Here is a 23619-nt window from a genome sequence, read left to right on the forward strand (position 1 = left end):
AATCCTCTATTCACACTAATACATCACCCCCAATTCCATGCATTCTTCTCCTTTTTGTGTCTTTTATGCAGCATCTTATTGAATGCCTTCTGATCTTATTTTCAATCAAAGGTGGCCAAACTATGGCCCCTGGGCCTATTGCAAAGATTGGTTTTTTGGTCCAGGCTGAATTTGGTCCAGGCTGAATTTGGTCCAGGCTGAATTGCTTTTTTGGTCCAGGCTGAATTTTTAAAATAAAATGGGAACATAGTTTCTAACAATAAATTGAACTGTATGTACATTGCACTTTGTTTTAACACCAAATGTCGCTGCCATTTTGAGCAACTATGAGTCCAACCTCTTCAGTTTAAAAAAAACATTTACCTCAATTTATTAGTCATCGTGGAACCAAAAAGATATAAAATAGCAAGGGAATGCTGAAAATTAGACATGATGGGAAAATGAAAACTTATTCATAGAAGTTGAGGGGAAGTGTGTTTGTTTGATTTACAAGGACTTTTAACTTTAATAACCTATCTACTGATTTACACATTGCATCATAATCATTAAGGTGGACACAAAAGACCATGAACTATATTCTCCGAGAGTTGTGGAGGAATGTTAGAGACTGCATTGTCCCTTGATCGTTTCTCCTGTTCTTGCACCCAGCTTTTTTTAAAAATCTTGCACTGCTTTTTGAATGAGTTTTTAAAAGAGATTTATTGTATTCATTTAAATTTAAAAGTATAGATACAGAAATGCCTAAGGCAGTGTGAGCACATCAATAAATAATGTCAGCTGTTGAATTGTTCAGTACTGTTTATAATTATTTTTATAAAAATACATTTTCTATGGCACAGAGGTTTCCTGGTCTTGCAGTGTATCTGGTTGAAATCAGCAGGCCTTCGTATTGTTTCCATGATTCCTTATATTTTTCTGTAGGTGGCCCACAGCCAAAAATGTTTGGCCACCCATGTGCTCGATGTTGGGTTTGTGTCAGTTTTTCTTGAGAATGAATAAATAACTGACTTTTCCTTTATGCCAGACTTCATTGGTGGATTTGACCTTTTTCTCTTTCAGCCGTCAAGCTCGTCTGACAGTGAAGTCCCAGAAAATGAAGTCATCCCAGGAAGTGGTGCAGAGGATAAACAAGTGAGTGAAGAGGAATCTGACAAGGACAGCATTGAACAAAGTGGCGTCAAAAGGAAGCCCCTCATTCCAAAGGTAACCCCTTAGCAACTCACTGATGTGCATCAGTCTATTGTTTTAAAATAAATATTTATCCTTGGTAAAGCAGCTAATTTAATGCCATAATCTACCCACCATTTCTTTATTCCCTCTTCTACTGAAGATGGTAATTCATGCTGTTCATATAAATGCAAGTATTGGTTTTCCACACTAGTGGGATTTGTATTCAACTCAAACGCTCACAACTTAATTATATAACCTGGATTCCGTATCACTTTATTATACATTTCTTGAATCCCTTTAAGATCTGCAAACTTGCTTTTCCACTCTGCCTAGTCTGTCCTTGTCCTTCAAAGAAGCCTACCCATATCCTCTTGAAGCCTTCTTTATCCTCCTTGCAGCTCACCTGGCTGCCTAATTGAACTGGAATGTATTACATCTGATTTCCCCTCCTCCATATCATTGTGAATCCTTGAGGTCCCATCAGTCGCATCTTCCCAGTGTAAAATGTATCCATTTTTTTCCTCTTCTGTTTACTGTCTGCAACCAGTACTCTGCTTATTGCTAATCTCTCTTCTTTGGCTTGGCTTCGCGGACGAAGATTTATGGAGGGGGTAAAAGTCCACGTCAGCTGCAGGCTCGTTTGTGGCTGACAAGTCCGATGCGGGACAGGCAGACACGATTGCAGCGGTTGCAAGGGAAAATTGGTTGGTTGGGGTTGGGTGTTGGGTTTTTCCTCCTTTGCCTTTTGTCAGTGAGGTGGGCTCTGCGGTCTTCTTCAAAGGAGGTTGCTGCCCGCCGAACTGTGAGGCGCCAAGATGCACGGTTTGAGGCGATATCAGCCCATTGCCTCTAATACTGTGCTTTCTAATTTTGGGGATAGGAACATTTTGTAATGTGCTTCCTGGAAAGTCTTCACAAAATCTTATGAAAAGCTGTCTGCCATTTCTGTACAGTAAGGATACTTAAAATAGATTTTTAATAGTTTTAATAATTTTGTAATCATTTGGAGTTTGTGAAAACACTTGTAGATTCTATGTTTTGTCCCACCGAATCACATTCTCCATCTGAATCACATTCTCTGTGTGCTGTCTTGTGTTCAGGCAGTTAATAAAATTATCTATTAGACAATTATGAAGATTTACAGCAAAAATAGGATTGCAAGCAGGCACCTGCCACATTTTGCCATACCTTGATGAAGGGTTCAAGGCCGAAACATTGGTTATGTATTTTTATCTTTGTTATATAAACTACACTGTTTGACCTGCTGAATTTCTCCTGCATTGTGTTTTTACTTTACTGTTATTTTTTACACATAAGCTACATGCAGTAGGTTTCAATTCATTTTTACCCGACTTCTAAGTGACAGAAATTTGTTCAAGCATGCCATTTGCTAGAAATTAGTCTTGTGGGACTTTGCCTTGTGCATAAATCATTATTGTGAATGCCAATTTATATGAAGTGATTTGTCTTGCTCTCTTTTAATTGCATGCCAGGTCAATGGTACCCATTCTAAGACCGAGAGGCAATCTGAGGCTTGGTTTTCTCAGTGTTTGTAGTTGGCTTCTGGGGAAAATGGTATGAAGAGCTTTCATCTGCACCATGACAACTATATTTGCAGGCCAACTAAAATTGGATCCTAGAGCAAAATTACATAATTTGCTTCTTTTATATTCTTAGTGTGCTGTGCTGAAGAGTTGGCGTCAGAAGAGATCTAATGAGGGCAGTAAGTTTATCACGGGTTGGGGGAGGCACAAACTGCCGTTTGGGAGTTTACTCAGCGGTGGGGGGGGGAGAAACGGGTGCTATACCTGCCAAGGACCTCCTCCACCACATCGTCACACTTCTTCCTCCCGTTGGCGTTTCAGACAAACGCATGTGCTGATGGCACATGGAGACGAAACCACGTGATACATTCTGGTGACACCCCTTCTGAAGGCGTCACCCCAGTGCGGTCTGCAACCCCATAGCGACGCTAGTGCTGCGGGTAGATGGGAGGGGACAGAAACTCATTTAGAGGGGGTCTCATGGCCCACGAATGGCCAATAATGATGTTTGTAGCTGCATTAGTTACCTCACACCAATAGAATACCAATAGAATTGACTGAAATTTCTTGCAGAAATAATCCTTTGGCATAATTCTAGAAGTGTCATGAATCCAGATATCTTTGTTTTTGCATCAACGAGCATCATATTTGCTACTTGGAGTTGCTTGTTCAATGTACTTAGTTCCTCAAAAATGTCCGTCAAGTAACTCACACAAGTTTTGCCATCTGTTGTTAGCAAGAGCTTCATTTCAGGTTTGTCCTTCAAAAACTTGCTGAGGAGATCAAACAATTCCATAAACATTTTGATGCAGTTTCCCTTTGACAATCACCTTACTTCAGTGTGAAGCAATCATCTCACATGTTCTGCATTTTTATCGAATCAAAACTGCTTAAACAGACATTCACATTTGGCATTAACTTTGATGGCATTGATGCACTTGATCACAGAATGCAGTATCTCGTGTAGATCAGGGGAAACTTTCTTGGCAACTAAGTTTTCTCGGAGGATAACTCAGTGCACAACCAACATGTTTGGATTTTCATCCTTCATTAATTTTAAACATCTGGTTTTTTAAAAACCCATCATAGCAGGTGCGCCATCTGCAGCACAAAATACAATGTTTCCTTTGGTATTTCACTTTCATCCAAATAACCCAAACTTCAAGAACTCCACTGAATATTGGCAAACCTTTTGCTTGCTTGGTCTGCTCATTTTGAATATACAACAGCTCAAGCTCCCTGAAACAGATTACTATAACAGCGCCAACTCCCTGAAACAAATTAATCAACATTTTATTATTTTTAGAATTGAAAAATGTAATAAAAGTAAAGATCGAATCAAAGGAAGAATCCTGACCCTTTAAAAAAAAATATGGAAAAAACACTAGTGCGGTTTCTGACATTTTTTTCTCAGAGAGTGCATCAAAAGTGCGCTAGCCTCGTGCTTTATCTTCTGGGGGTCTCTTTTTTTTCCCCTCAATTTTTGGCATCCCCCTCAGTCTGGTGCAGGGGCAGAACCCCCCACCCCACCATCAGTACGTTAGTGCACAAAGATACGGATACAAGTCTCACTCACTACTGAACTGACAGAGTGAAGAGGTATGGACGGAGACATGATTGTTGAGATAATTTGGAATCCTCGTCATTAATGAGATGATTTGGAATGGATGATAATAAGACCGTTCAGAAAAAAATATAATTATAATGTTAACCAAGGATAACAACAGTTAAAATAAGAGAAACAACGGAGAAACATTGGAAGAGCAAAAGCACATTTTATGGAAATAAAAAGAACAAAGTAATTTTACTTGGAAATTACCACAATTGTGTTGTACTGACTATGTTGCCAAGTCGCATCTTTCACACCAACATAACGAGTTTATTTTTTCAAACCAATTTTTAAATTATTTCCCAAAATATCCTTACACCCCATTAAAATATTCTTAAGCCCCACACCCCACCAAGATATTCTCACTCCCCATCTTGAGAATCTATGGTGTAGCGCCTAAATTTGTAAATGCTGCAGAATTGGAGAAGTGAGTGACTTCTTAGGATTGTGGGGATTTATGAGGTTTTAGAGATGTGAGGAATCAATATTGGCCAGTAAAACTGGGAGAGATGGGCAAATCCTTCTCACTTGGGATCTTGTAATTAAAATTTGAATGAGCTCAATTTTATGGAGGTTGGAAAATGGGTGATTAGTCAGGTGAGTATTTGAATAAGTGAATAAGTTTGCAGAGACTGATGGTAGTAAAAACATAGAAATGCTGGAGAAACAGCAGGTCTTGCAGCATCCATAGGAGGTAAAGATATATAACCGATGTTTTAGGCCTGAACCCTTTTTTAAGATATGCCTATTTGAACTAACCAGATATTATGTAGCAAAGGAACAAAAAGAATTTCAATAACTGAGGGGCTGAGTCAGAGGTGGAAGTGACAGTATTTCAGAGGAGAAATTTATTAGCCTTGTGAGAAAGCAGAGATGTGATCATTAGCTTATTTTGAGTTCATAAAGAGTAGCAGGATTATAAACTGTCTGGTTAAGCCTTAGTAAGCATAGAAAAGGATGGATTTTTCGGCAGTAACTCCAGTTTCATTGGCTGTCTGGGAAGCAGTGTGACAGAGTGAATCAGAGGTGACGAGTGATGGGCTAGAGATTGAGGTTATTGATGCGCATGTGGAACGTGGTATTGCATTTTAAGATATTAACTAGAAAAACAATTGAGAGGTGCATTGGATAAAAAAATGAGATGAGTCCTTTATGCTTTCATGTTTGATCTGATTTTGGATGAAGACTTAAAAAAAAGGATGTACTGAAAATCTTGAGGGTGAGGGCTTCTAAATCGGACAAATTCTTTGCATTAAACTTAATTATTGGAATTAAATTTTGTTACAAACGGATGGTGCCATGAACACTTGAAAAATTTATCAATGCAACACTGACCTTTTTATAATCTATTAATTTGCACGGTATATTAAAGTTCAATGAACTGCGCACAAAAGGAAAAATGTATCATTGTTAATCTATTTTTAAATTTAGACATGCAGCACAGTAATACCCTCAAATAACCCAATTAACCTCCAACCCAGCATGCTTTGAAAGGTGGGAGGAAATCCACACAGACACGGGGAGCACATACATACTCCTTACGGACAGCACCAAAATCAAACCTGGATTCCTGGAGTTGTAACGGCGTTGTGCTAACTGCTACATTAACCATGCCGAAATTGTTATAATGACAGTAATGGTATATACTCGTGTAATTGTCAAATTTTTTTTGGACCACTTTTTTAGGCCAAAAAGTCCGGGGGGAGGTGGGGGGGATTGACTTTTACTTAGGTCAAACTTTTAACCTCAATAAGGACTTGTGTCATGGAGCTCGGATGGTCAGGACCAGCTGGTAAGTACACGTTTGGGGTGTTGGGAGCTAAGATGGGCAGGTAGGGGGGGGATGAGGATCCCTGGTCACGACTTTGGATGGGTGAGTGGCCGGGGCTTTGGCATTTCAGATAAGTGGGCAGCCAGGGTGAGGATCAGCAGCCTGGAGCTCGGATGGGAAAGCGGCCAGGTTGTTGGCAGCTCTAGCGGATGGGCAGCCGGGGAAAAGGTCCGCTGTCGGGGTGTCAGGAGCTTGGATGGCAGGGCAGTCAGGGACAAATTTACATGGTTGATACAAAAAAAACCCAAATTTTGGCCCAAAAAAGGGGGGGCAAGGGAGGGTGCTGACTACTACACAAGTATTTACGGTACTTCTATAGTAGTTTCCAGTCTTCTGTTATTCCAAATTGCTTTTTTAAAGATGTTACATCCCAATGATCTATAAACATTTTGATCATGGGGGAGGGGAAACAAAATTATTTTGGTTACATTCTAATTTATAGCGACCGGCTCCAAAGCGTGCTCGTAAATCAAGTGATGATGTAGAGGATAGTGGCTCCAACTCGCTTGAGGAAAATTCCGAAGCAAGTTCTTCAGAATCTGAGAAAAACAGTGACCAAGTAAGTATAAACATAGTAAATGATGATTCATGAAAGAAAAATAATTATTGTATTTTTCTATTTGTGTTTTTATATAATTGGCAATTTTCCTGCTTGTCTCCTGCTCAGCTGTAAGCCTTTATGTTCAAATAGGTTTTTCAGAGATGACTCCTTTGAATGTATCTGGTGTGTGGCTAAACCATACAAGACAGAACCACAGTTTGGGGTTGCCATCGAACTCTCAGTAGATAGTACATGATTTTCTTTGGCTGAACTTGACACTTCTGAGTGGGGTACTTTGATTTTTAGATTACGATCCTTGGAAAATTGTCAAAAGTTTATTTATAAATGTATAAAGAGTCATTGTGATCTCTATTGCTGTTAGCCCAGCAGCCAAAAAAGAATTTTTAGGTAGCCAGCATTATATTTTCTCTTTTGCATGTTGATCATTAGGAATTCACACTAGAAAAGAAAATAATTTCCAGAACACCTCGACGAGGTCCTGCAGCTGGAAGGAAGAAAAAGGTAAATAGCACTTTCATTTTGCTATGTTACTGCCTATGGGGTGGAAATGAGGCATTAGCTGAATGTCGGAGAATGTTCAATAAAGTAATGACTCAAAGGCTTTTTTTCTCTTCCTTGTGTTTGGTTTTGTTAATTGCAAGGTGAAAGCAGATGGACATGGCTTCCATCATGATAAATTGCACACTTAGTGTGGAGTATATTTATTTGCCCTTTACCAGGAAAGTTTTCTAAATCAATCCATAGAAAAACTGACTAGAGAGGGGGCAGCATTGGATCTCCTCTTAGGGAACAAGATAAGTCAGGTGGCAGGTTTGTGTTTGGGAACACTTTGGGTCTAGTGATCATAATACTATTAATTTTAGGTAAATTATGGAGAAGGATAGGATTGGGCCTAAGACAAAATTTGAAATGTGAAAGAATTTAAGGATGTAGATTTGGATAATTTATTTTCAGGGAAGGATGTAACAGATAACTGGAGGAGATTCAAAGGGGAAATTTTGAGAATAGAAAGTTGGTATCTCCCTGTGAGGATTAAAGGAAAGGTTAGAAAACATAGTCAGTAGACACAACAAGTGGTCCCTGAGCTGTGCAGATACAAACATTGGAATGCTGTGAAGCTAATACTTTTCTATAGTGGACTAATTTTTTTGAATTTATTAAACTTCTTGGAGAAGTTAGCCACTGGATAATCAACATCATCACGACCATTCCTTTGGAATCGCAACTACTGCTGCAGCTTCGCCACTAGCATCTAGTGCTAAAGAAAATGGCTTCTCAAAGTCAGGTGGCCTAACCACAGACTAGTGGCTTTCAGTTTACGAAATCCTGACACAGTTCTCAAACAAACTGTTCAGCCTTCTTCAGAAGGTTAGTTAAAGGACGATATCCCCAAATTGTTTACAGAACTTTCTGTAATGCCCAACCATTCCCAAAACCTCCTAGTAGCTTTCTTATCTCAACTTTCACCTGAACAGGTGCCAACTTGCCATGACTAGCAAAATAACCAGGATAAGTCACAGTAGCATGGCCAAATTCACTTTTAGCTAAATTGACAGTAAGGTTTACATTTGAAAGTTTGTCAAATAATTTGTCTAACTCAGAGATGTGGGTTTCCCACATGTCATTCCCTATAATCAAAATCTTCAGTATAAGTATCTAAACCATGAATTACAGAATTAATCATTCTTTGAAATGACCCTGGAGCATTCTTCCATGTTCTAAAAGTGGCAGTCCCACACACATGAAAATGAACTGCAAAATGAGAACACATCACGTAGCCAAACAAGTTAAGAAAATGCATGCTTTTAATTCTTTTTGTGTCAAACTTGTAGGTCTGACTTGAATAATTGTTGCCTTTTTATTTGAAATCCAACTGTTTTTTTAAAGTATGGAAGCATCTGGAAGAAAAAAAAACACATTAACTCCAGCAAGAATGTGATTCATTCTCCACTCTATCCATAAGGCTCATTGATTGTGTAACACTGGTGTCAATATCAACTTGATCTGATTTCAAATTCCACATTCCAATCAAGAGCCAAAACTACATCTGTCAATCTGTAAACCTATCCCATCCGTTAGCCTGGCATCCAATGCTTTGTTTGACTTGTTATCCTGATCTTGTGTATGTAAACATCATTTTTCATAATGTTGTGCTTGCTTCATGAACTATTTAAAATCTTTCTAAATGTGTTTCTGAATGTTGCCCATTGCCATGAAACCTATTCAAAATCTTCATTTGGAAATTTATCCATATTCTTACTTCTGCCATTCTCTGCAATCACCTTCACACCTACGTTCTCACTCCTTCCCTTTATGCTTGTGGTCTGTGTATGTTCTGGCTTTTGCTTCATTGGTAGCAGAGGCTTTACTATCCTAGTCTTCATGAAGGTAGCAATTTAATTCTTCATATTTCATTCCTTTGCATTTATAACAATATACTCAAATAATTCAGAATGTGCCTTTTGGCTACTTATTAAATGTCAGTAGGTGTTACAGTTTAAAAAAAATATTTATAGGCCAAGTGTCCATAATATTTCTAACTTCCCATAGTATGATTCAGAGGAAGAGCAGGAGAATAATGAGGTTGAAGAGGAAGAGAAGACACACGTCAAAGTGAAGGAAGATGATGGTGACGAAGACTATAAGAGAGAATCTGACTCTGAAGACTCCATAAAGAAACCTGTCAGAGCCAGAAAACCAGGTACCATGATGAAGGCTAATATGTTCTACTTTCAAGGCCATCATGATGTCATAAAACTGACTAGGTGGGCGAGTTATCAGTGGTGTAGTTGTTGCATAACGGTGAAACAATTGGCTGGACATTGCTGGGAAATGCCAGCAGTTTTGTTCTGAATCACCCAACCTTGCCTTGGAAATTTAGCATTGCTGTATGAATGCAGGATTTCTGAATTTGCTGAACACATTGCTGACTGCCAGGACATTATCAAGGTAGTGTTCAAAGTTGGAAATCACCACCCCCCACCCCCAAGGAATCCAGCAGAGCACACATTTCTGAAGTTCTACAGCAGTTATGCTGGAAAATCTTCTTGCTGAACGTGACTCAGATAGGACCTGCTATGGAACAGTGAGCCCATTCTTTCAAGTGAACAGAAATGGCTGCAAGGGAAGAGGCAAATACAAGGTAACTTGTATAGGTTTTAAAATATTGGGCTTGCTGTACAGGTTAGCCTCTTGTCACAGTGGGTACGGTATATTTGTAGTAAATGCGCCATCTTGAGATTTTAGAAGTGCAATGCATCACAGATTTCTGTGGTATTGCTTTATTTATTTTTCTGTGAGAGCTAGTTTTATATTAAATTTTTAGGTAATTTAAATTTTTTTTTACATTTAGACATACAGCACGGTAACAGGCTATTTTGGTCCACAGGCCCATTAAGTTTAGACCCCATTAACCTACACCCCTAGTACGTTTTTGAAGGGAGGGAGGAAACTGGAGCCCCTGGGGAAAACCTGCGCAGACACGGGGAGACCCCAGTCTGGTTCCAATTGCTGGCACTGTAAAGGCTTTGCACTAACTGCTATGCCAACCATAATGATTTGTGTATTCTGTAAGAATAAATTTCCATTACCAAATAGCCATAATGTCCGCAGTGTTTTTTTTTTGTTTTTAATTAAGTTTTAAAAGTAATTATTTAATTGATTTCCAATAGCTTTTGAACGTTTCTTCATGTCCCTCACATTCAGAAATATTCAAAGTCCTTGACAGCAAAAAAAAGCTGTTGGCTTTTTAATCACCCATTTTATAGGTGTTATTTATTCATGCCCACATTGTGACAGATTAATTTGCTGCCATGTGTAGTCTTGCATTTGGATTGGATTGGCAATTTTTGAGCAAGTTATTATTGGGATCATCAAACGCTAAATCTCCAATTGGTATGTGTATCAGCTGTGCATGTCTTTTGTTGCTTGATGGCAGCATTTTCAGGCGCATTAAATTAATTGCTTTTGAGCTTTAGACGTCATTTCCTAAGTTCCTATGATACAGAAATTAACCAAAACAAAAATTTCATCGATTTATGTACTGCTTTAATTATGTTTTAAAATATCTGCATCTTTTTAAAGATTCTAATGTAGTTAGTATATGAGGTGAAATTCTGTGGTTTCACCAAGAAGAATGGTTCATCGTTCTTTGAAAGTGGATTCTCATGTAGATAGAGTGGTGAAGAAGGCTTTTGGTATGCTGGCCTTTATAAACCAAAGCATAGAGCTGGGAGATGAGACTGTTCAAGGCATTGGTGAGACCAAGTTTGTAATATTGTGGGCATTTCTTGTCTCCAAACTATAGGAAGGTTATCAATAAGGTAGAGAGGGTGCAGAGAAGATTTACTAAAATGTTGCCTGGATTGCAGTTCTAGAATACTGAGAAAGATTGAATAGACTGGGTCTTTATTCATCGGAGCATAGAAGGTTGAGGGGGGGATTTGAAAGAGGTATACAAAATTATGAGGGGAGTAGATATGAATAGGCTCTTTTTTTAAATTAAAATTTTTTTTTCACATTATGAACCATATTAACCAAAATACACACAAACATTTCCCTCTTGAATATACACAGTCATTTTCCCCCCTCCCTTCCCACCCCCCCTCCCTACCCACTAAACGTTCAACATATACATTACAATAAACCCATTAAACAATGTCATCACACAATGAAAATAAATAAATAAGAAAATTGTATCATCTACTTTTACACACTGGGTCAGTTCATTTCGTCTTCTTCTCATTCTATCATTTTAGGTGGTGGAGGTCCGTGGTAGGCCCTCTCTGTTGTATTCCATGTACGGTTCCCAAATTTGTTCAAATACTGTGACTTTATTTTTTAAATTCTTTGTTTTTTTTCCAATGGAATACATTTATTCATTTCTATGTACCATTGCTGTACTCTCGGGCTCTCTTCTGATTTCAAGGTTGACATTATACATTTTTTTGCTACAGCTAAGACTATCATAATAAATCTTTTTTGTGCTTCATTCAATTTGAGGCCTAATTCTTTACTTCTTATATTACTTAGAAGAAAGACCTCTGGACTTTTTGATATGTTGCTTTTTGTGATTTTATTTAATATCTGGTTTAGATCTTCCCAAAACTTTTCCACTTTCTCACATGCCCAAATTGCATGTACTGTTGTTCCCGTTTCCTTCTTACAGCGAAAACATCTGTCTGATATTGTTGGGTCCCATTTATTTAACTTTTGGGGTGTGGTGTATAGCCTGTGTAACCAATTATATTGTATCATGTGTAACCTCATGTTTATTGTATTTCTCATAGTTCCGGAGCATAGCTTTTCCCATTTTTCATTTTTTATCTTTATGTTTAGATCTTGTTCCCACTTTTGTTTGGGTTTACAGTTTATTTCATCATTCTCTTTCTCTTGCAGCTTAATGTACATGTTTGTTATAAATCTTATAATTTTCATTGTGTCTGTAATCACATATTCAAAGCTGCTTCCTTCTGGTAACCTCAGCCTGCTTCCCAATTTGTCCTTTAAGTAGGTTTTCAGTTGGTGGTATGCAAACATTGTACCGTGAGTTATACCATATTTGTACTTCATTTGTTCAAAAAATAATAAATTATTTCCCCCCAAAAAAATTTCTATTCTTTTGATCCCTTTTCTCTCCCATTCTCTAAAGGAAACGTTATCTATTGTGAAAGGGATTAGTTGATTTTGCGTCAATAATAATTTGGGTAGTTGGTCATTTGTTTTTTTTTCCTTTCTACGTGAATCTTCTTCCAAATGTTGAGCAGATGGTGCAGTACTGGTGAACTTCTATGTTGCACCAGTTTTTCATTCCACTTATAAAGTATATGTTCTGGTACCTTCTCCCCTATTTTATCTAGCTCTAACCTGGTCCAATCTGGTTTTTCCCTCGTTTGATAAAAATCTGATAGATATCTTAATTGTGCTGTTCTATAATAATTCTTAAAGTTTGGTAGCTGTAAGCCCCTTTGTACCATTCTGTTAATTTATCTAGCGCTATCCTTGGTTTCCCCCTTTCCATAAGAATTACCTTATTATTTTCTTTAGCTCATTGAAGAATTTCTCTGTTAAGGGAATTGGTAACTATTGAAATAGGTATTGTATCTTTGGGAAGATATTCATTTTAATGCAATTTACCTTTCCTATCAGTGTTAGTGGTAAATCTTTCCAATGTTCTAAGTCATCTTGTAATTTCTTCATTAATGGCTGATAATTTAATTTGTATAGATGGCCTAGATTATTATCTTGTCTAATACCTAGGTATCGGATTGCTTTTGTTTGCTATTGAAATGGTGATTCTTTCTTAAACTTTGTGAAATCCGCATTATTCATTGGCGTTGCTTCACTTTTATTTGCGTTGATCTTGTAACCCGACACTTCTCCATATTCCTTCAATTTCTTATGTAATTCTTTTATTGATAATTCTGGTTCTGTTAAGTATACTATGATGTCATCTGCAAATTGACTGATTTTATATTCCTTCTCTTTTATTTTTATCTCTTTTTATTTTCTGTTCTTATCAGTTCTGCCAAAGGTTCTATAGCTAAAGCGAAAAGAATAGGCTCTTCTTGAGGGTAGGAGAGATTGGAACGAGGGGTGTTAAGTTAAAGGTTAGGGGGCAAAACTTTCGAAGTAACATGAGAGGGAGCTTCCTCACTCAGTGGTGGCTGAGTGGAATGACATTCCAGAAGAGGTGGTTGCAGCAGGGCCAATTTTGTCATTTAAGAGGAGGCTGGATGAGTACATGGATGTGAGGGGGTTGGAGGGTTATGGGCACGGAGTTCACTTAAATCGGTGCGGACTTGAAGGGCCGATATGGCCTGTTCCTGTACTGCAATTGTTATATGGTTATATATACTCATCCAAATAATCCACTTTAGACATGTCTGTTTCATTCTGTTCAGCAGCTCAAAAGAAGACTACTAAACCACGAGGAAGAAAGCCAAAAATTGAGAGGTTACCTTCTATATCCAGCAGCCTCAGGTTAGTAAAATGAATAAGATCATTTCATATTCCATGTAGGTTAGTGTGAGTTTGTAGAAATAACATTTATTAGTTTGTATGACTTTGTGTGAAATGAGACGAAATGACAGAGACTGAATAAGATGATCATGTTAATGACTCAAAAAAAAGCCCCACACTATCCGGTGTAATGCAGTTCACTGAAAACACAAAACTAAGCGGGAGTGTGATGCCTGAGGAAGAAGCAGAATCTACAAAGAGGAATAACCAGTTGAAGTGAAAGGACAAAAAAGAGCCACAATAGAATGTGTATGATAGAATTAAATTTTGATCATGTTCAAAATATTTCTGTATGGACTAGACATTCACAACAGATTAGACGAACTAATAGCACAAAAAAAGACAATGAATTCGATGCAATGCATCATTGATGCAGGTGCATGGCAACCAAATGTAGTTGTTAAATATTTCAAGAAAAAAATGTAATAATTAGAAAGGAAAGAGAAATTGAAAAATCCCCATTGAGTCTATGGCTTAGAAGAGAAATGGGAAATGATTGTAGAAATAGAATTCGTAAGAGATGACCAAGGTCAGAAAAAACTTGTGGGAATTCTTTTATGCAATAACAACCATGTTGGACAGAATAGTAGTAAAGAATTAAGAACCTTTAGCAAAAGTCAGGTAATTGCCATGAAGATTTTAATGTTCATATAAAATTAGCAAATTAAGTTGTAAAAAAGGAGATTGAAGGATGAGATGCGAGAATATATCCAGGATAGGTTCTTGGACCAAAATTTTATGGATTCATTCTGGGAACAGTTCTTGTGTAGAGTAGCAGGACTAATTAGCAACATCATCGTAATGGATCTTCTAGTTCAAAGTAAACATTAGTATCATGGAAATTTCTGTTCAAAAGGATTACATTCAGTTGTAACCTGTAATTTTGGATTTAAAGTCAATTACCTCTGGAGTCAAATAGCCAAAAGTAGATTGGGAAACGACATTTAAAGATTTGCTTGTAGATAATATTTTTTTTATTTTTATTTTTTTAAATTTTTTATTTTTCACACCATAAATCACGTTAGCCATGCTATACACTTTTTCTTTTTCACACATATTGCTTGTAGATAATTAATGGAAATTGAATGTATACAGTCATGTGCCGCGTAACGTCCGACTACATATACGTCCGTGATCCCGTAAGATTATAGTAGAGTTCAGAAATCCAGATCAGAGAATGAGACGTATCCGGACGTAGCTAACTCAACAGCTTCCCGCGTGCAATGCGTGCATCTCGTGTCTTGGCACATTTTTTATAGTCAGAATTTATTGTCACGAAATTTGGTGTTGCAGCAGCTTCATAATGCAAATGTTCATATTATGAACCATCTTACACAATAATATGAAAAATAAAAATAGGAGTGCACGAAAAATAAGGCAGTTTCTTTTGTTCGTTGTGCTCCGTCCCCCTAATGTTAGAACCTGGCTACACTCTGGTCTCTTGTATACAAAGCGACTGCACTGCAAGTTCTGTACATATATAACCTATTATACATGTGTCTTGATAATCATAGTAAATGCCCATTACTGACTTGTGTATGTACTGTACTTTCTATCGTTATTTTAACGTGAACTTACTCTACTTACAAATAAAAAATTTTTTTTTTAACCGTATAACAGTGTACACTTCGACTCTTAGGCAGCAGTCTCCAATCTCTCGTGTATCGCGCATCTCTTGAGTGTTGTCGTGTTATCTCTGTTTAAATTTTCTTTTGAAAATGTTACAGGCCAATACAGATGCACCACAGTATCCCTTATAGCTTTGCTAAGTATGGTGTTCGCACAATGTCCAAATCGCATGATGGGCGTTGAGGGATGCATGACTGTATTACATTGAGGAATAAAAGCTCCACAGGAAAAGTAATCCATTTATATCTTTGGTAACGGACGGAATTAGATTGCAAGAAGAGATGTATAATATTGACAGGCAGTCTTTCAAATGAAACCAACAGAGAATGACCACACAAAAGATAAGAGAGTGAGAGGAAACTAACAAAATATAAAAACAAAGGACTTCTCGAACATGTTTGAAATGTAGCAAAACTAACTCGTTCTGTGCTGGTTCTTTAGATAACTCCTATAAACTGGTGTGTGTAGCTTATTCATTGTTTAATTTCAGCAGTGGCAGTGATGCTGAGGACAAGATCAGTGACTGGAAAAAACGAGATGAAGAACGAAAGAGGGAGATAGAAGAAAGGAGAAAAAAGCAACAGGAGGAAGAGCTAAGGAAATTGAGAGAAAAGGAAAGGGAGGAGGAAGAAGAGGAGAAGAGGAAACGAAAAGAAGAAAAGGAAAGAGAGGATGAGCAAGATAAATTAATTGATGAAATAGATGAAGTAAAGAAAGAATCGTCGAAAAAGGTCAAGAAAGTTAGGGCCAAGTCAAAATACTCCTCCGAATCGGATTCTGCAGTGGAAAAGGAGGTGATTTTTTTTTTTAGTATTGATTCAGTTTTGCTTTGAAATTTTTAAAAATCTTGTTCAAGTCTTCACGTCCACATGCATTCTTATTTTGGTTACAACTTTGAATATTTTTAATGGTCTTTGCATGCTACTTTTACTACCGGGGCAATCGCGGGAGAAGCCATAATAAAACAACAGATTTGGGGGGTAATGCAAACAATGTTTATTAAACTTTATGGAACTTCTGTCTCTTTCCTATTGCTATAGAATCTTTGTTGTTCCTGAAGCTTTTTGTGACCCGGTACAGATTGTATTTGTAGAGACCAAAGTGATTAGCGATAAAATCAGGCATCGAGATTAAATTGCAAGGTCAGCATTTACTACCCTTCCATAATTGCTCTTGATTTACTGGTGGGTGCTGCTTGTCTGCTTTTGTTTCTCATCAATGGTTACCCACGAAATGTTTGATGATAGGATGCTTGATACTTCCATTGAATTTGAAGGTAGATGCTGAGACTCACATTGGAGGTAGTCAATACCTGTGGCACAAATGTAACTTGCCACTTATCAGTCTGTCCTGAATGTTGTTGCATGCAAGTCTGGATAGCTTCATTTTCTAAAGAAGTGTGACTAGAATTGAGTGTTGTGCAATTATCTGTAAATGTCCCATCTTGTGATGGAAGGAAGGTCATTAATAAAGTAGCTGAAGATGGTTGGGCTGAGGACACTGCCTGAAGAAGCTCCTCTGGGGAGGTTCAAGAGTGGGGGTGATTGACTTTCATTGACAATGGCCATCTTCATATGTGCAAGTAATGACTCCAGACATTCAAGTGTGTCTCCTTTGTTGCGCATTGACATTCAGTTTTACCAGGGCATCTTGATGCCACTTGGTCAAATGCTGGCTTGATGTCAAGTACTTTCATTCTCACTTTATACCTGGAATTCGGCTTTTTGAATTGCGTTTGTAACAAGACTGGATAAGGACTAGAGAAGAGTGATCCTGGCTCAACCCAAAGCAGGCAACAGTGAGTTGGTTTTGAATGAGTAAATGCTGCTTGACAGACAATGATCAATCTGCGAGTAGATTGACTGGGGTGGTAATTTGCCCAATTGGCTTTGTCCTGCTTTTGTAAGCAGAATAATTTCAAAGCTGGGCAATTTTCCTCATTGTTGGGTAAATGCCATTGTTTTATCTGTGCTGGAATAGTTTGGCTAGCTGTGGAGCTAGCAGTTCTTCTGTACTGCAATTGGGATGTTGTCTGTTCTAGCAGCCTCTGCAAGATGCAGAGTACTCTGACAGCTGAAGATGTTGATTGGGTGCTGTTTGGTTTGTGCATTCTTGTAGAGGAAGTTTTCAATTCCTCTATCTGACTCTCCATGGAGTCTGACTTCAGTGTCGCATCAGTTCAGTAACTGATTTTGGATTTGAATCGGAAACCATTTCATATTGATTCTAAAGTCAAAATATAAATGCATTCTGTCGTATTTCACAAAAGTCATCTGTGTTGATTACGGAGCATACCAAAGAAAGGAGGTAGATGGTTTTATGGGTCAAAAGCTTATTTTGTATTCAGTCATCTTGGTAAACAGAGCATTTCTTTATATTCAAAAAGAGCCAAGTTCATGGAAAATTAGGAGGAATTCTAAAAAATGGTTAGGAGTTTGGTTTTTGCTGTACGACTTGCATTTGATGTGTTTTCATTGAGTATAATTAAAAAGCTGAATGAGCACATAACACTATCATTTGCAGGTGAAAAAAAAGCCAAAGAAACCACATCCTGAATCCACAAATAAACAGAAAAAAGAAAAAGATAAAAAAGAAAGAAAGCGTAAGCTGGAAGACCGACACAAAGAAAGGCAAGTTATGTTTCATACCCAACAAATCAGTTTTCAGAGATGGGTTGTTTGTCATTTATAGTAATGATTAGTAAGCTTGCTAATAACACCAAAACTGATAGAATAGTGGAAATGGCAAGGGTTATCTGAAACTACAATGGGATCCTGATGAACTAGGGAAGTGGGCCAAGGAGTGGCAGATGGAATTAAACTTGGACAAATGTGAGGTGGTTGCATTTTGAGAAGTTAAACCAGGACAGAGTTTCGTCTGAACCCATCATTTACACAGTAAATGTCAAGGCCCTGGAGGGTGGTGTAGACAGAGAGAAGGGGGAGGGGAGGGGGTGTTATAAGTGCAAGTTTTAATTAGACATACAGCACAGTAACGGGACATTTCAGTCTGTGCCATCTAATTTACACTCCATTAACCTACACCCCTGGTACGTTTTGAACAGTTGGAGGAAACTGGAGCCCCGGGAAAAAACCCACGCAGACACAGAGAGAACGTACAAACTTCTTTCAGACAGTGCAGGACTTGAACCCCGGTTCAACATCAACTGTTATGCCAACCGTGCCGCCCCATAGAGTTCCCTGAAAGTGGTGACACAGGTAGACAAGGTCATAAAGAAGGCATTTGGCACATTTCCTTTCATTATCCAGGGCAATGAATCTAAGAGTTGGATTATCATATTAGAATTGTACAAGCTGTTAATGAGACCCTACCTGGAATATCGAGACCAGTCTGGTTGCCCAGCTATAGGAAGGATGTAATTAAGCTGCAAAAGGTGCCTAAAGGATTCACAAAGATGTTATTAGCACTGGAAAGGTTGAATTTATAGAGAGGCTAGAAAGCCTAGGGCTTTTCTTTGAAGTGTTAGAGGCTTGGAGGTGACCTTTTTATAGAGGTTTGTAAAATCATGAATGGCATAGAAAAAGGTGAATAGTCACGGTCTTTTCCCCAAGATTATAGATTCTAAAACTAGATTAAATGTGAGAGGGGAAAAGATAGAAAGGGGACCTGAGAGGCATCTTTTTTTCCCACATGCCCACCACTTTCTTTGCCAGAGGAAATGAGAGGGAGGAACAATTGCAGTGTTAAAAAGACATTTGGTCAGGCTCCCAGATAGGAAAGGTTTGGAGGGAAATGGGCCAAACATGGACATATGAGACTTGGGCTGACAGGCCTATTTTCATCTGATGACGCTTAAGGTGGGTGTCAATGTCACGGAACCAATGCCAGTAAGCAATTGTGAATGGATTCCCATTGGGGTTCTGCCCAGGGACATTATCACAATTTAATTCTAAATCGACGTCTGGACTCGGAATATTGTGTGCAATTCTGATCGGCTCATTTCAGGAAGAATGTGGAAGCTTTGGAAAGGTTACAGAAGAGATTTACCAGGATGTTGCCTGCATTAGAGGGTATGAGCTGCAAGGAGAAGTTAAACAAATGGGTTGTTTTCTCTGGAGGCTGAGGGCTGACCACACCGAAGCTTGTAAAATTGAGAGGCATCAATAAGGTATGGAGTCAGAATCTTTTAACAGAGGGAAATTGTGACATACTAGAAGAAATGCATTTAGGCTGAATGGGTTTGGGTAAGGGGGGGGTGGCAGTTTGTTTCAAGGAGATGTGTGGGTGAAGTTTTTTTTCTTCCCCCATACACAGAGTGGTAGGTACCTGAAACAGGCAGCAGGGAGTAATGCTAGAAGCAGATACAATAGCAGCATGTAAGAGGCTTCTAGATAGATACATGACTATCTAATAAAAACAGAGGGATGTGTATCATGTGCAACAGAAGTTTTGGGTTAACTTGGGCATCTTATTTGGTTAAAACCTCGAAAGGGATGTTCCTGCGCTGTACTCCTCTGTTACAGTGATTGGCCATTATTCCAATTTTGCTTGCTGGATGCAAATTGACTGTCACAATTCATGTTATAAATAATGTACATCTTTATAAACATGGATCCCTAATAATTAGTTCTACAATGTTTGGCTGTGGCCCAAGGTATTTGTATAAATGTTATTAACATTTTTCTTTTTATATATATAAAAAAAAATGTTCGTCTGAACCCATCAAACGCTACTGGTTTGAAAAACTATTTTCTCATCATTAAATAATTTCTGTGCAGGATAACCAAAACAGAAAAGGAAAAGAAGAAAGAAGAAAAGTTGCAAGTTAAAAAAATAGAAAAGAAAAAAGGTACTTTCTGTAGGAGATTGTTCTTGCTGAATATGATATAATCTTGGAGGATAAGATTTCTTTTATAGCCGCCTATCTTCTCCAGAAAAAATTATGAATGCAAGATTGTGCAGTTACAAAAGATAGCTTTTGCAGAAAATTACCAAGTTGATTTAATTTTCTGTATACATGTCGACAAATCTGAAATCTGACTTCTCTCCATGTTGCTCCATCTTGTGGTTTTTGAGGCTTGGTCCAGAAGACTCAACACATTTCTGTTGCCATTTCCTTTATTTAAATAGAGATGACGGCAGAACAGAAGCTTCAGAAAATACACACGGACATCAAGCATGCTCTGAAGGTTGACAGTCCTGTGAGTATAGTCAAAGTTTTACCTTGAAAAGGCAATGTTTCTGTTGGATCATGTGAATGTGAAAGCAAAGGAAATTTCTAAAGTTTTTGAAAAAGATTAAAAGTGGCAGGCAACCTGTACTTCAATGTGACCATCAATTTGGACAAAACAGTTCTTTCTTCCATTGTCAATTGTTTTGTTTTTTTTTAAATTTTTTATTTTTCACACCATAAACCACATTGACCAAGATACATACATTTTCCTTTTCAAATATATACAGTGTCGTTTTCTCCCTCCTCCCATCCCACCCTCCCTACCTCCCCCCCCCCCCCATTCATTTAATCAATTGTTTTGTTAATGTTGTGTGACTTTTTTTTCCAGCTGAGATCATTCTGATTATATACATCTATTTGCTAATATCAGTCTGGGTTAACAAAATAAATCCTACTTTTAAGATGACATTTTCAAACTCAGCATGGTCGAATGTTTTGTTGAGCCGAGATTCAAGTGATCTCAAGAACATATTTAAAAAAAATGTTAAGAAACATTTGGGGTAATTTGCTGACTGTACAATAGTCAGGCTGAGTGGAAATGATGTATGGCGATCAATTCCAGTTAACATAACATATAACATAACAATTTCAGCTCGGAAACAGGCCATTAGGCCCTTCTAGTCCACACCGAACCAAACACTCCTCTCTAGTCCCACCTACCTGCACAATGACCATAACCCTCCACCTTCTTCTCATCCATATACCTGTCCAGCTTTTTCTTAAATAATAAAATTGACTCTGCCGCCACTATTTCTCCCGGAAGCTCATTCCACACCGCTACCACTCTCTGAGTAAAGAAGTTCCCCCTCATGTTACCTCTAAACCTCTGCCCCTTAACTCTTAACTCATGTCCTCTTGTTTCAATCTCTCCTACTCTTAATGGAAATAGTCTATCCACATCCACTCTGTCTATCCCTTTCATAATCTTAAATACCTCTATCAAATCCCCTCTCAACCTTCTACACTCCAAAGAATAAAGACCTAATCTGCCCAATCTCTCCCTGTACTCTAGATGCTTAAACCCAGGTAACATTCTGGTAAATCTTCTCTGCACTCTCTCCACTCTGTTTATATCCTTCCTATAATTAGGCGACCAGAACTGCACACAGAACTCCAAATTAGGCCGCACCAACACCTTATACAATCTCAACATCACTTCCCAACTCCTATATTCCATGCAATGATTGATAAAGGCCAACATACTAAAAGCCTTCTTCACCACCCTATTCACATGAGTTTCTACCTTCAGGGAACGATGTACCGTTACTCCTAAATCCTTCTGCTCTTCTGTATTCATCAATGCTCTCCCATTTACTACGTATGTCCTGTTCTGATTCTTCTTACCAAAATGAAGCACCTCACACTTATCAGCATTAAATTCCATCTGCCATTTTTCAGCCCACTTTTCTAAGCAGCCCAAATCCCTCTGCAATCCTTGAAAACCTTCTTCATTATCCACTATTCCACCTATCTTAGTATCGTCTGCATATTTACTAATCCAATTCACCACCCCATCATCTAGATCATTAATGTATTATAACAAGCAACAATGGGCCCAATACAGATCCCTGAGGCACACCACTGGTCACTGGCCTCCAACCTGACAGACAATTTTCCACTACCACTCTCTGGCCTCTCCTTTTCAGCCAATGTTCAATCCATTTGACTATCTCAAAATTTATACCTAAAGACTGCACCTTCCTAACTAACCTTCCATGTGGTACCTTATCGAAGGCCTTACTGAAGTCCATATAGACAACATCAACTTGATCAACTTGCTGACAATGAGTTAGAGTTTGTGCACATAATTTATATATCATTAACCTTCATTAGCTGCATTTTATGAAGGAATCACAATAAATTCTCAATGCTGAATTCAAATGGATGGAGGGCAAGCTTACAACATGTAGTGGTTGTGAAAATAAATTAGAAATCATCCACAAATAATTTTACTCCCATCAAGCGTCGATCTAGAATATCAAATATCACATCATATTAAAACCATTAAATTCAATATATCACAAGGAAACGTGATTTTGTACATGCACATCCAGCAAGAGTAGTCCAAGCAATGAGAATGCAGGCAGGATGAGTGTTCGTAGAAGACCAGAAATAAGTCAATATCGCTTCCAGAAAAATACATTTCCACACAAAAATGACATTCTGAGGTGTAGTATCACAAACTAACGATGCTACGAGAAAACAAAAAATGGGAGAAGCTTTGCTGCCCAAGTGAAACACGATATAAATGCTAAGTTCCTAGATTGTCACTGGGTGGCATCAGTGTTCTTTTTACATAATTCATCATAAGCTATTGTTAGCTTGGTTGAGAAACAGTCAATATGATCGGTTTAGTATTCCTCTATGCTGTTGTGTTAGGAACCAAATGATAAAAAAGTAAGCCTTTGAAGCTGGCAACGCCGAGCAGCTGGCATGTGGAACAAAACTGAACAAAAAAAAATGTGGGGGTTTATAGGAAAGGAACTGGAACCAAAGCTAAAATCAGAGTTGTTATCAAATGCCTTAACACTTTTATTTTTTGGTGTGTTGTAGGATGTAAAGAAGTGTGTGGAAGCACTTGAAGAACTCCAGACATTGCAAGTCACAGCACAGCTCTTGCAGAAACACAGTGATCTGGTTGCAACACTAAAAAAAGTATGTTTGTTGTGCAGTTTTAATTGTTTTTATAACTGTTATCTTAATTTGTCCTGATCGCTTTTGCGGTGAATTAAGGTTTGGTGCAATATATGTACTTTGGTGCTCATTTTCAAGATGTACCTTGTCTAGGTTTTACCTTGTCAAATTTTATCCCATGGCTATCAGCTTCTTGATACTAAAAACTACTGAGCGATCACAAAAAGTCCTGTCTGCACCAACTTTAACTGAATATTTATTCATCTATGATTTTATCATTTTCTGAAAAGGGATGATTTAATTATACTATAGTAATGTGGGGTTTTTTTTACACCAAGTACCTGTTTGGGTGCAGCAGTAAGAATTTCTGTGCATATGCACATAATATATTTATGTATGACAATAATTCATTATAGAGCATTTTAA

General features: G+C 38.0%; 1 protein-coding gene across 4 annotated transcripts in view; it reads left to right on the forward strand.

Annotated features, from left to right (window-relative positions):
• The window catches only part of hdgfl2 (HDGF like 2), an 87348-nt gene that overhangs the window by 58189 nt on the left and 5540 nt on the right, over positions 1–23619 (forward strand). For 2 of the 4 annotated variants that reach the window (XM_069928845.1, XM_069928849.1), the window contains exons 4-13: positions 1060–1203; positions 6597–6713; positions 7146–7217; positions 9267–9417; positions 13619–13697; positions 15856–16159; positions 17889–17995; positions 20105–20175; positions 20457–20527; positions 23113–23214. In XM_069928845.1, the coding sequence (XP_069784946.1) occupies positions 1060–1203; positions 6597–6713; positions 7146–7217; positions 9267–9417; positions 13619–13697; positions 15856–16159; positions 17889–17995; positions 20105–20175; positions 20457–20527; positions 23113–23214 (1218 nt within the window). The remainder of the gene's footprint in view (positions 1–1059; positions 1204–6596; positions 6714–7145; positions 7218–9266; positions 9418–13618; positions 13698–15855; positions 16160–17888; positions 17996–20104; positions 20176–20456; positions 20528–23112; positions 23215–23619) is intronic. The other 2 variants (XM_069928846.1, XM_069928848.1) reach the window with 2 other exon arrangements.

This window comes from Narcine bancroftii, chromosome 3 (genome assembly GCF_036971445.1).
Source record: "Narcine bancroftii isolate sNarBan1 chromosome 3, sNarBan1.hap1, whole genome shotgun sequence".
NCBI lineage: Eukaryota > Metazoa > Chordata > Chondrichthyes > Torpediniformes > Narcinidae > Narcine > Narcine bancroftii.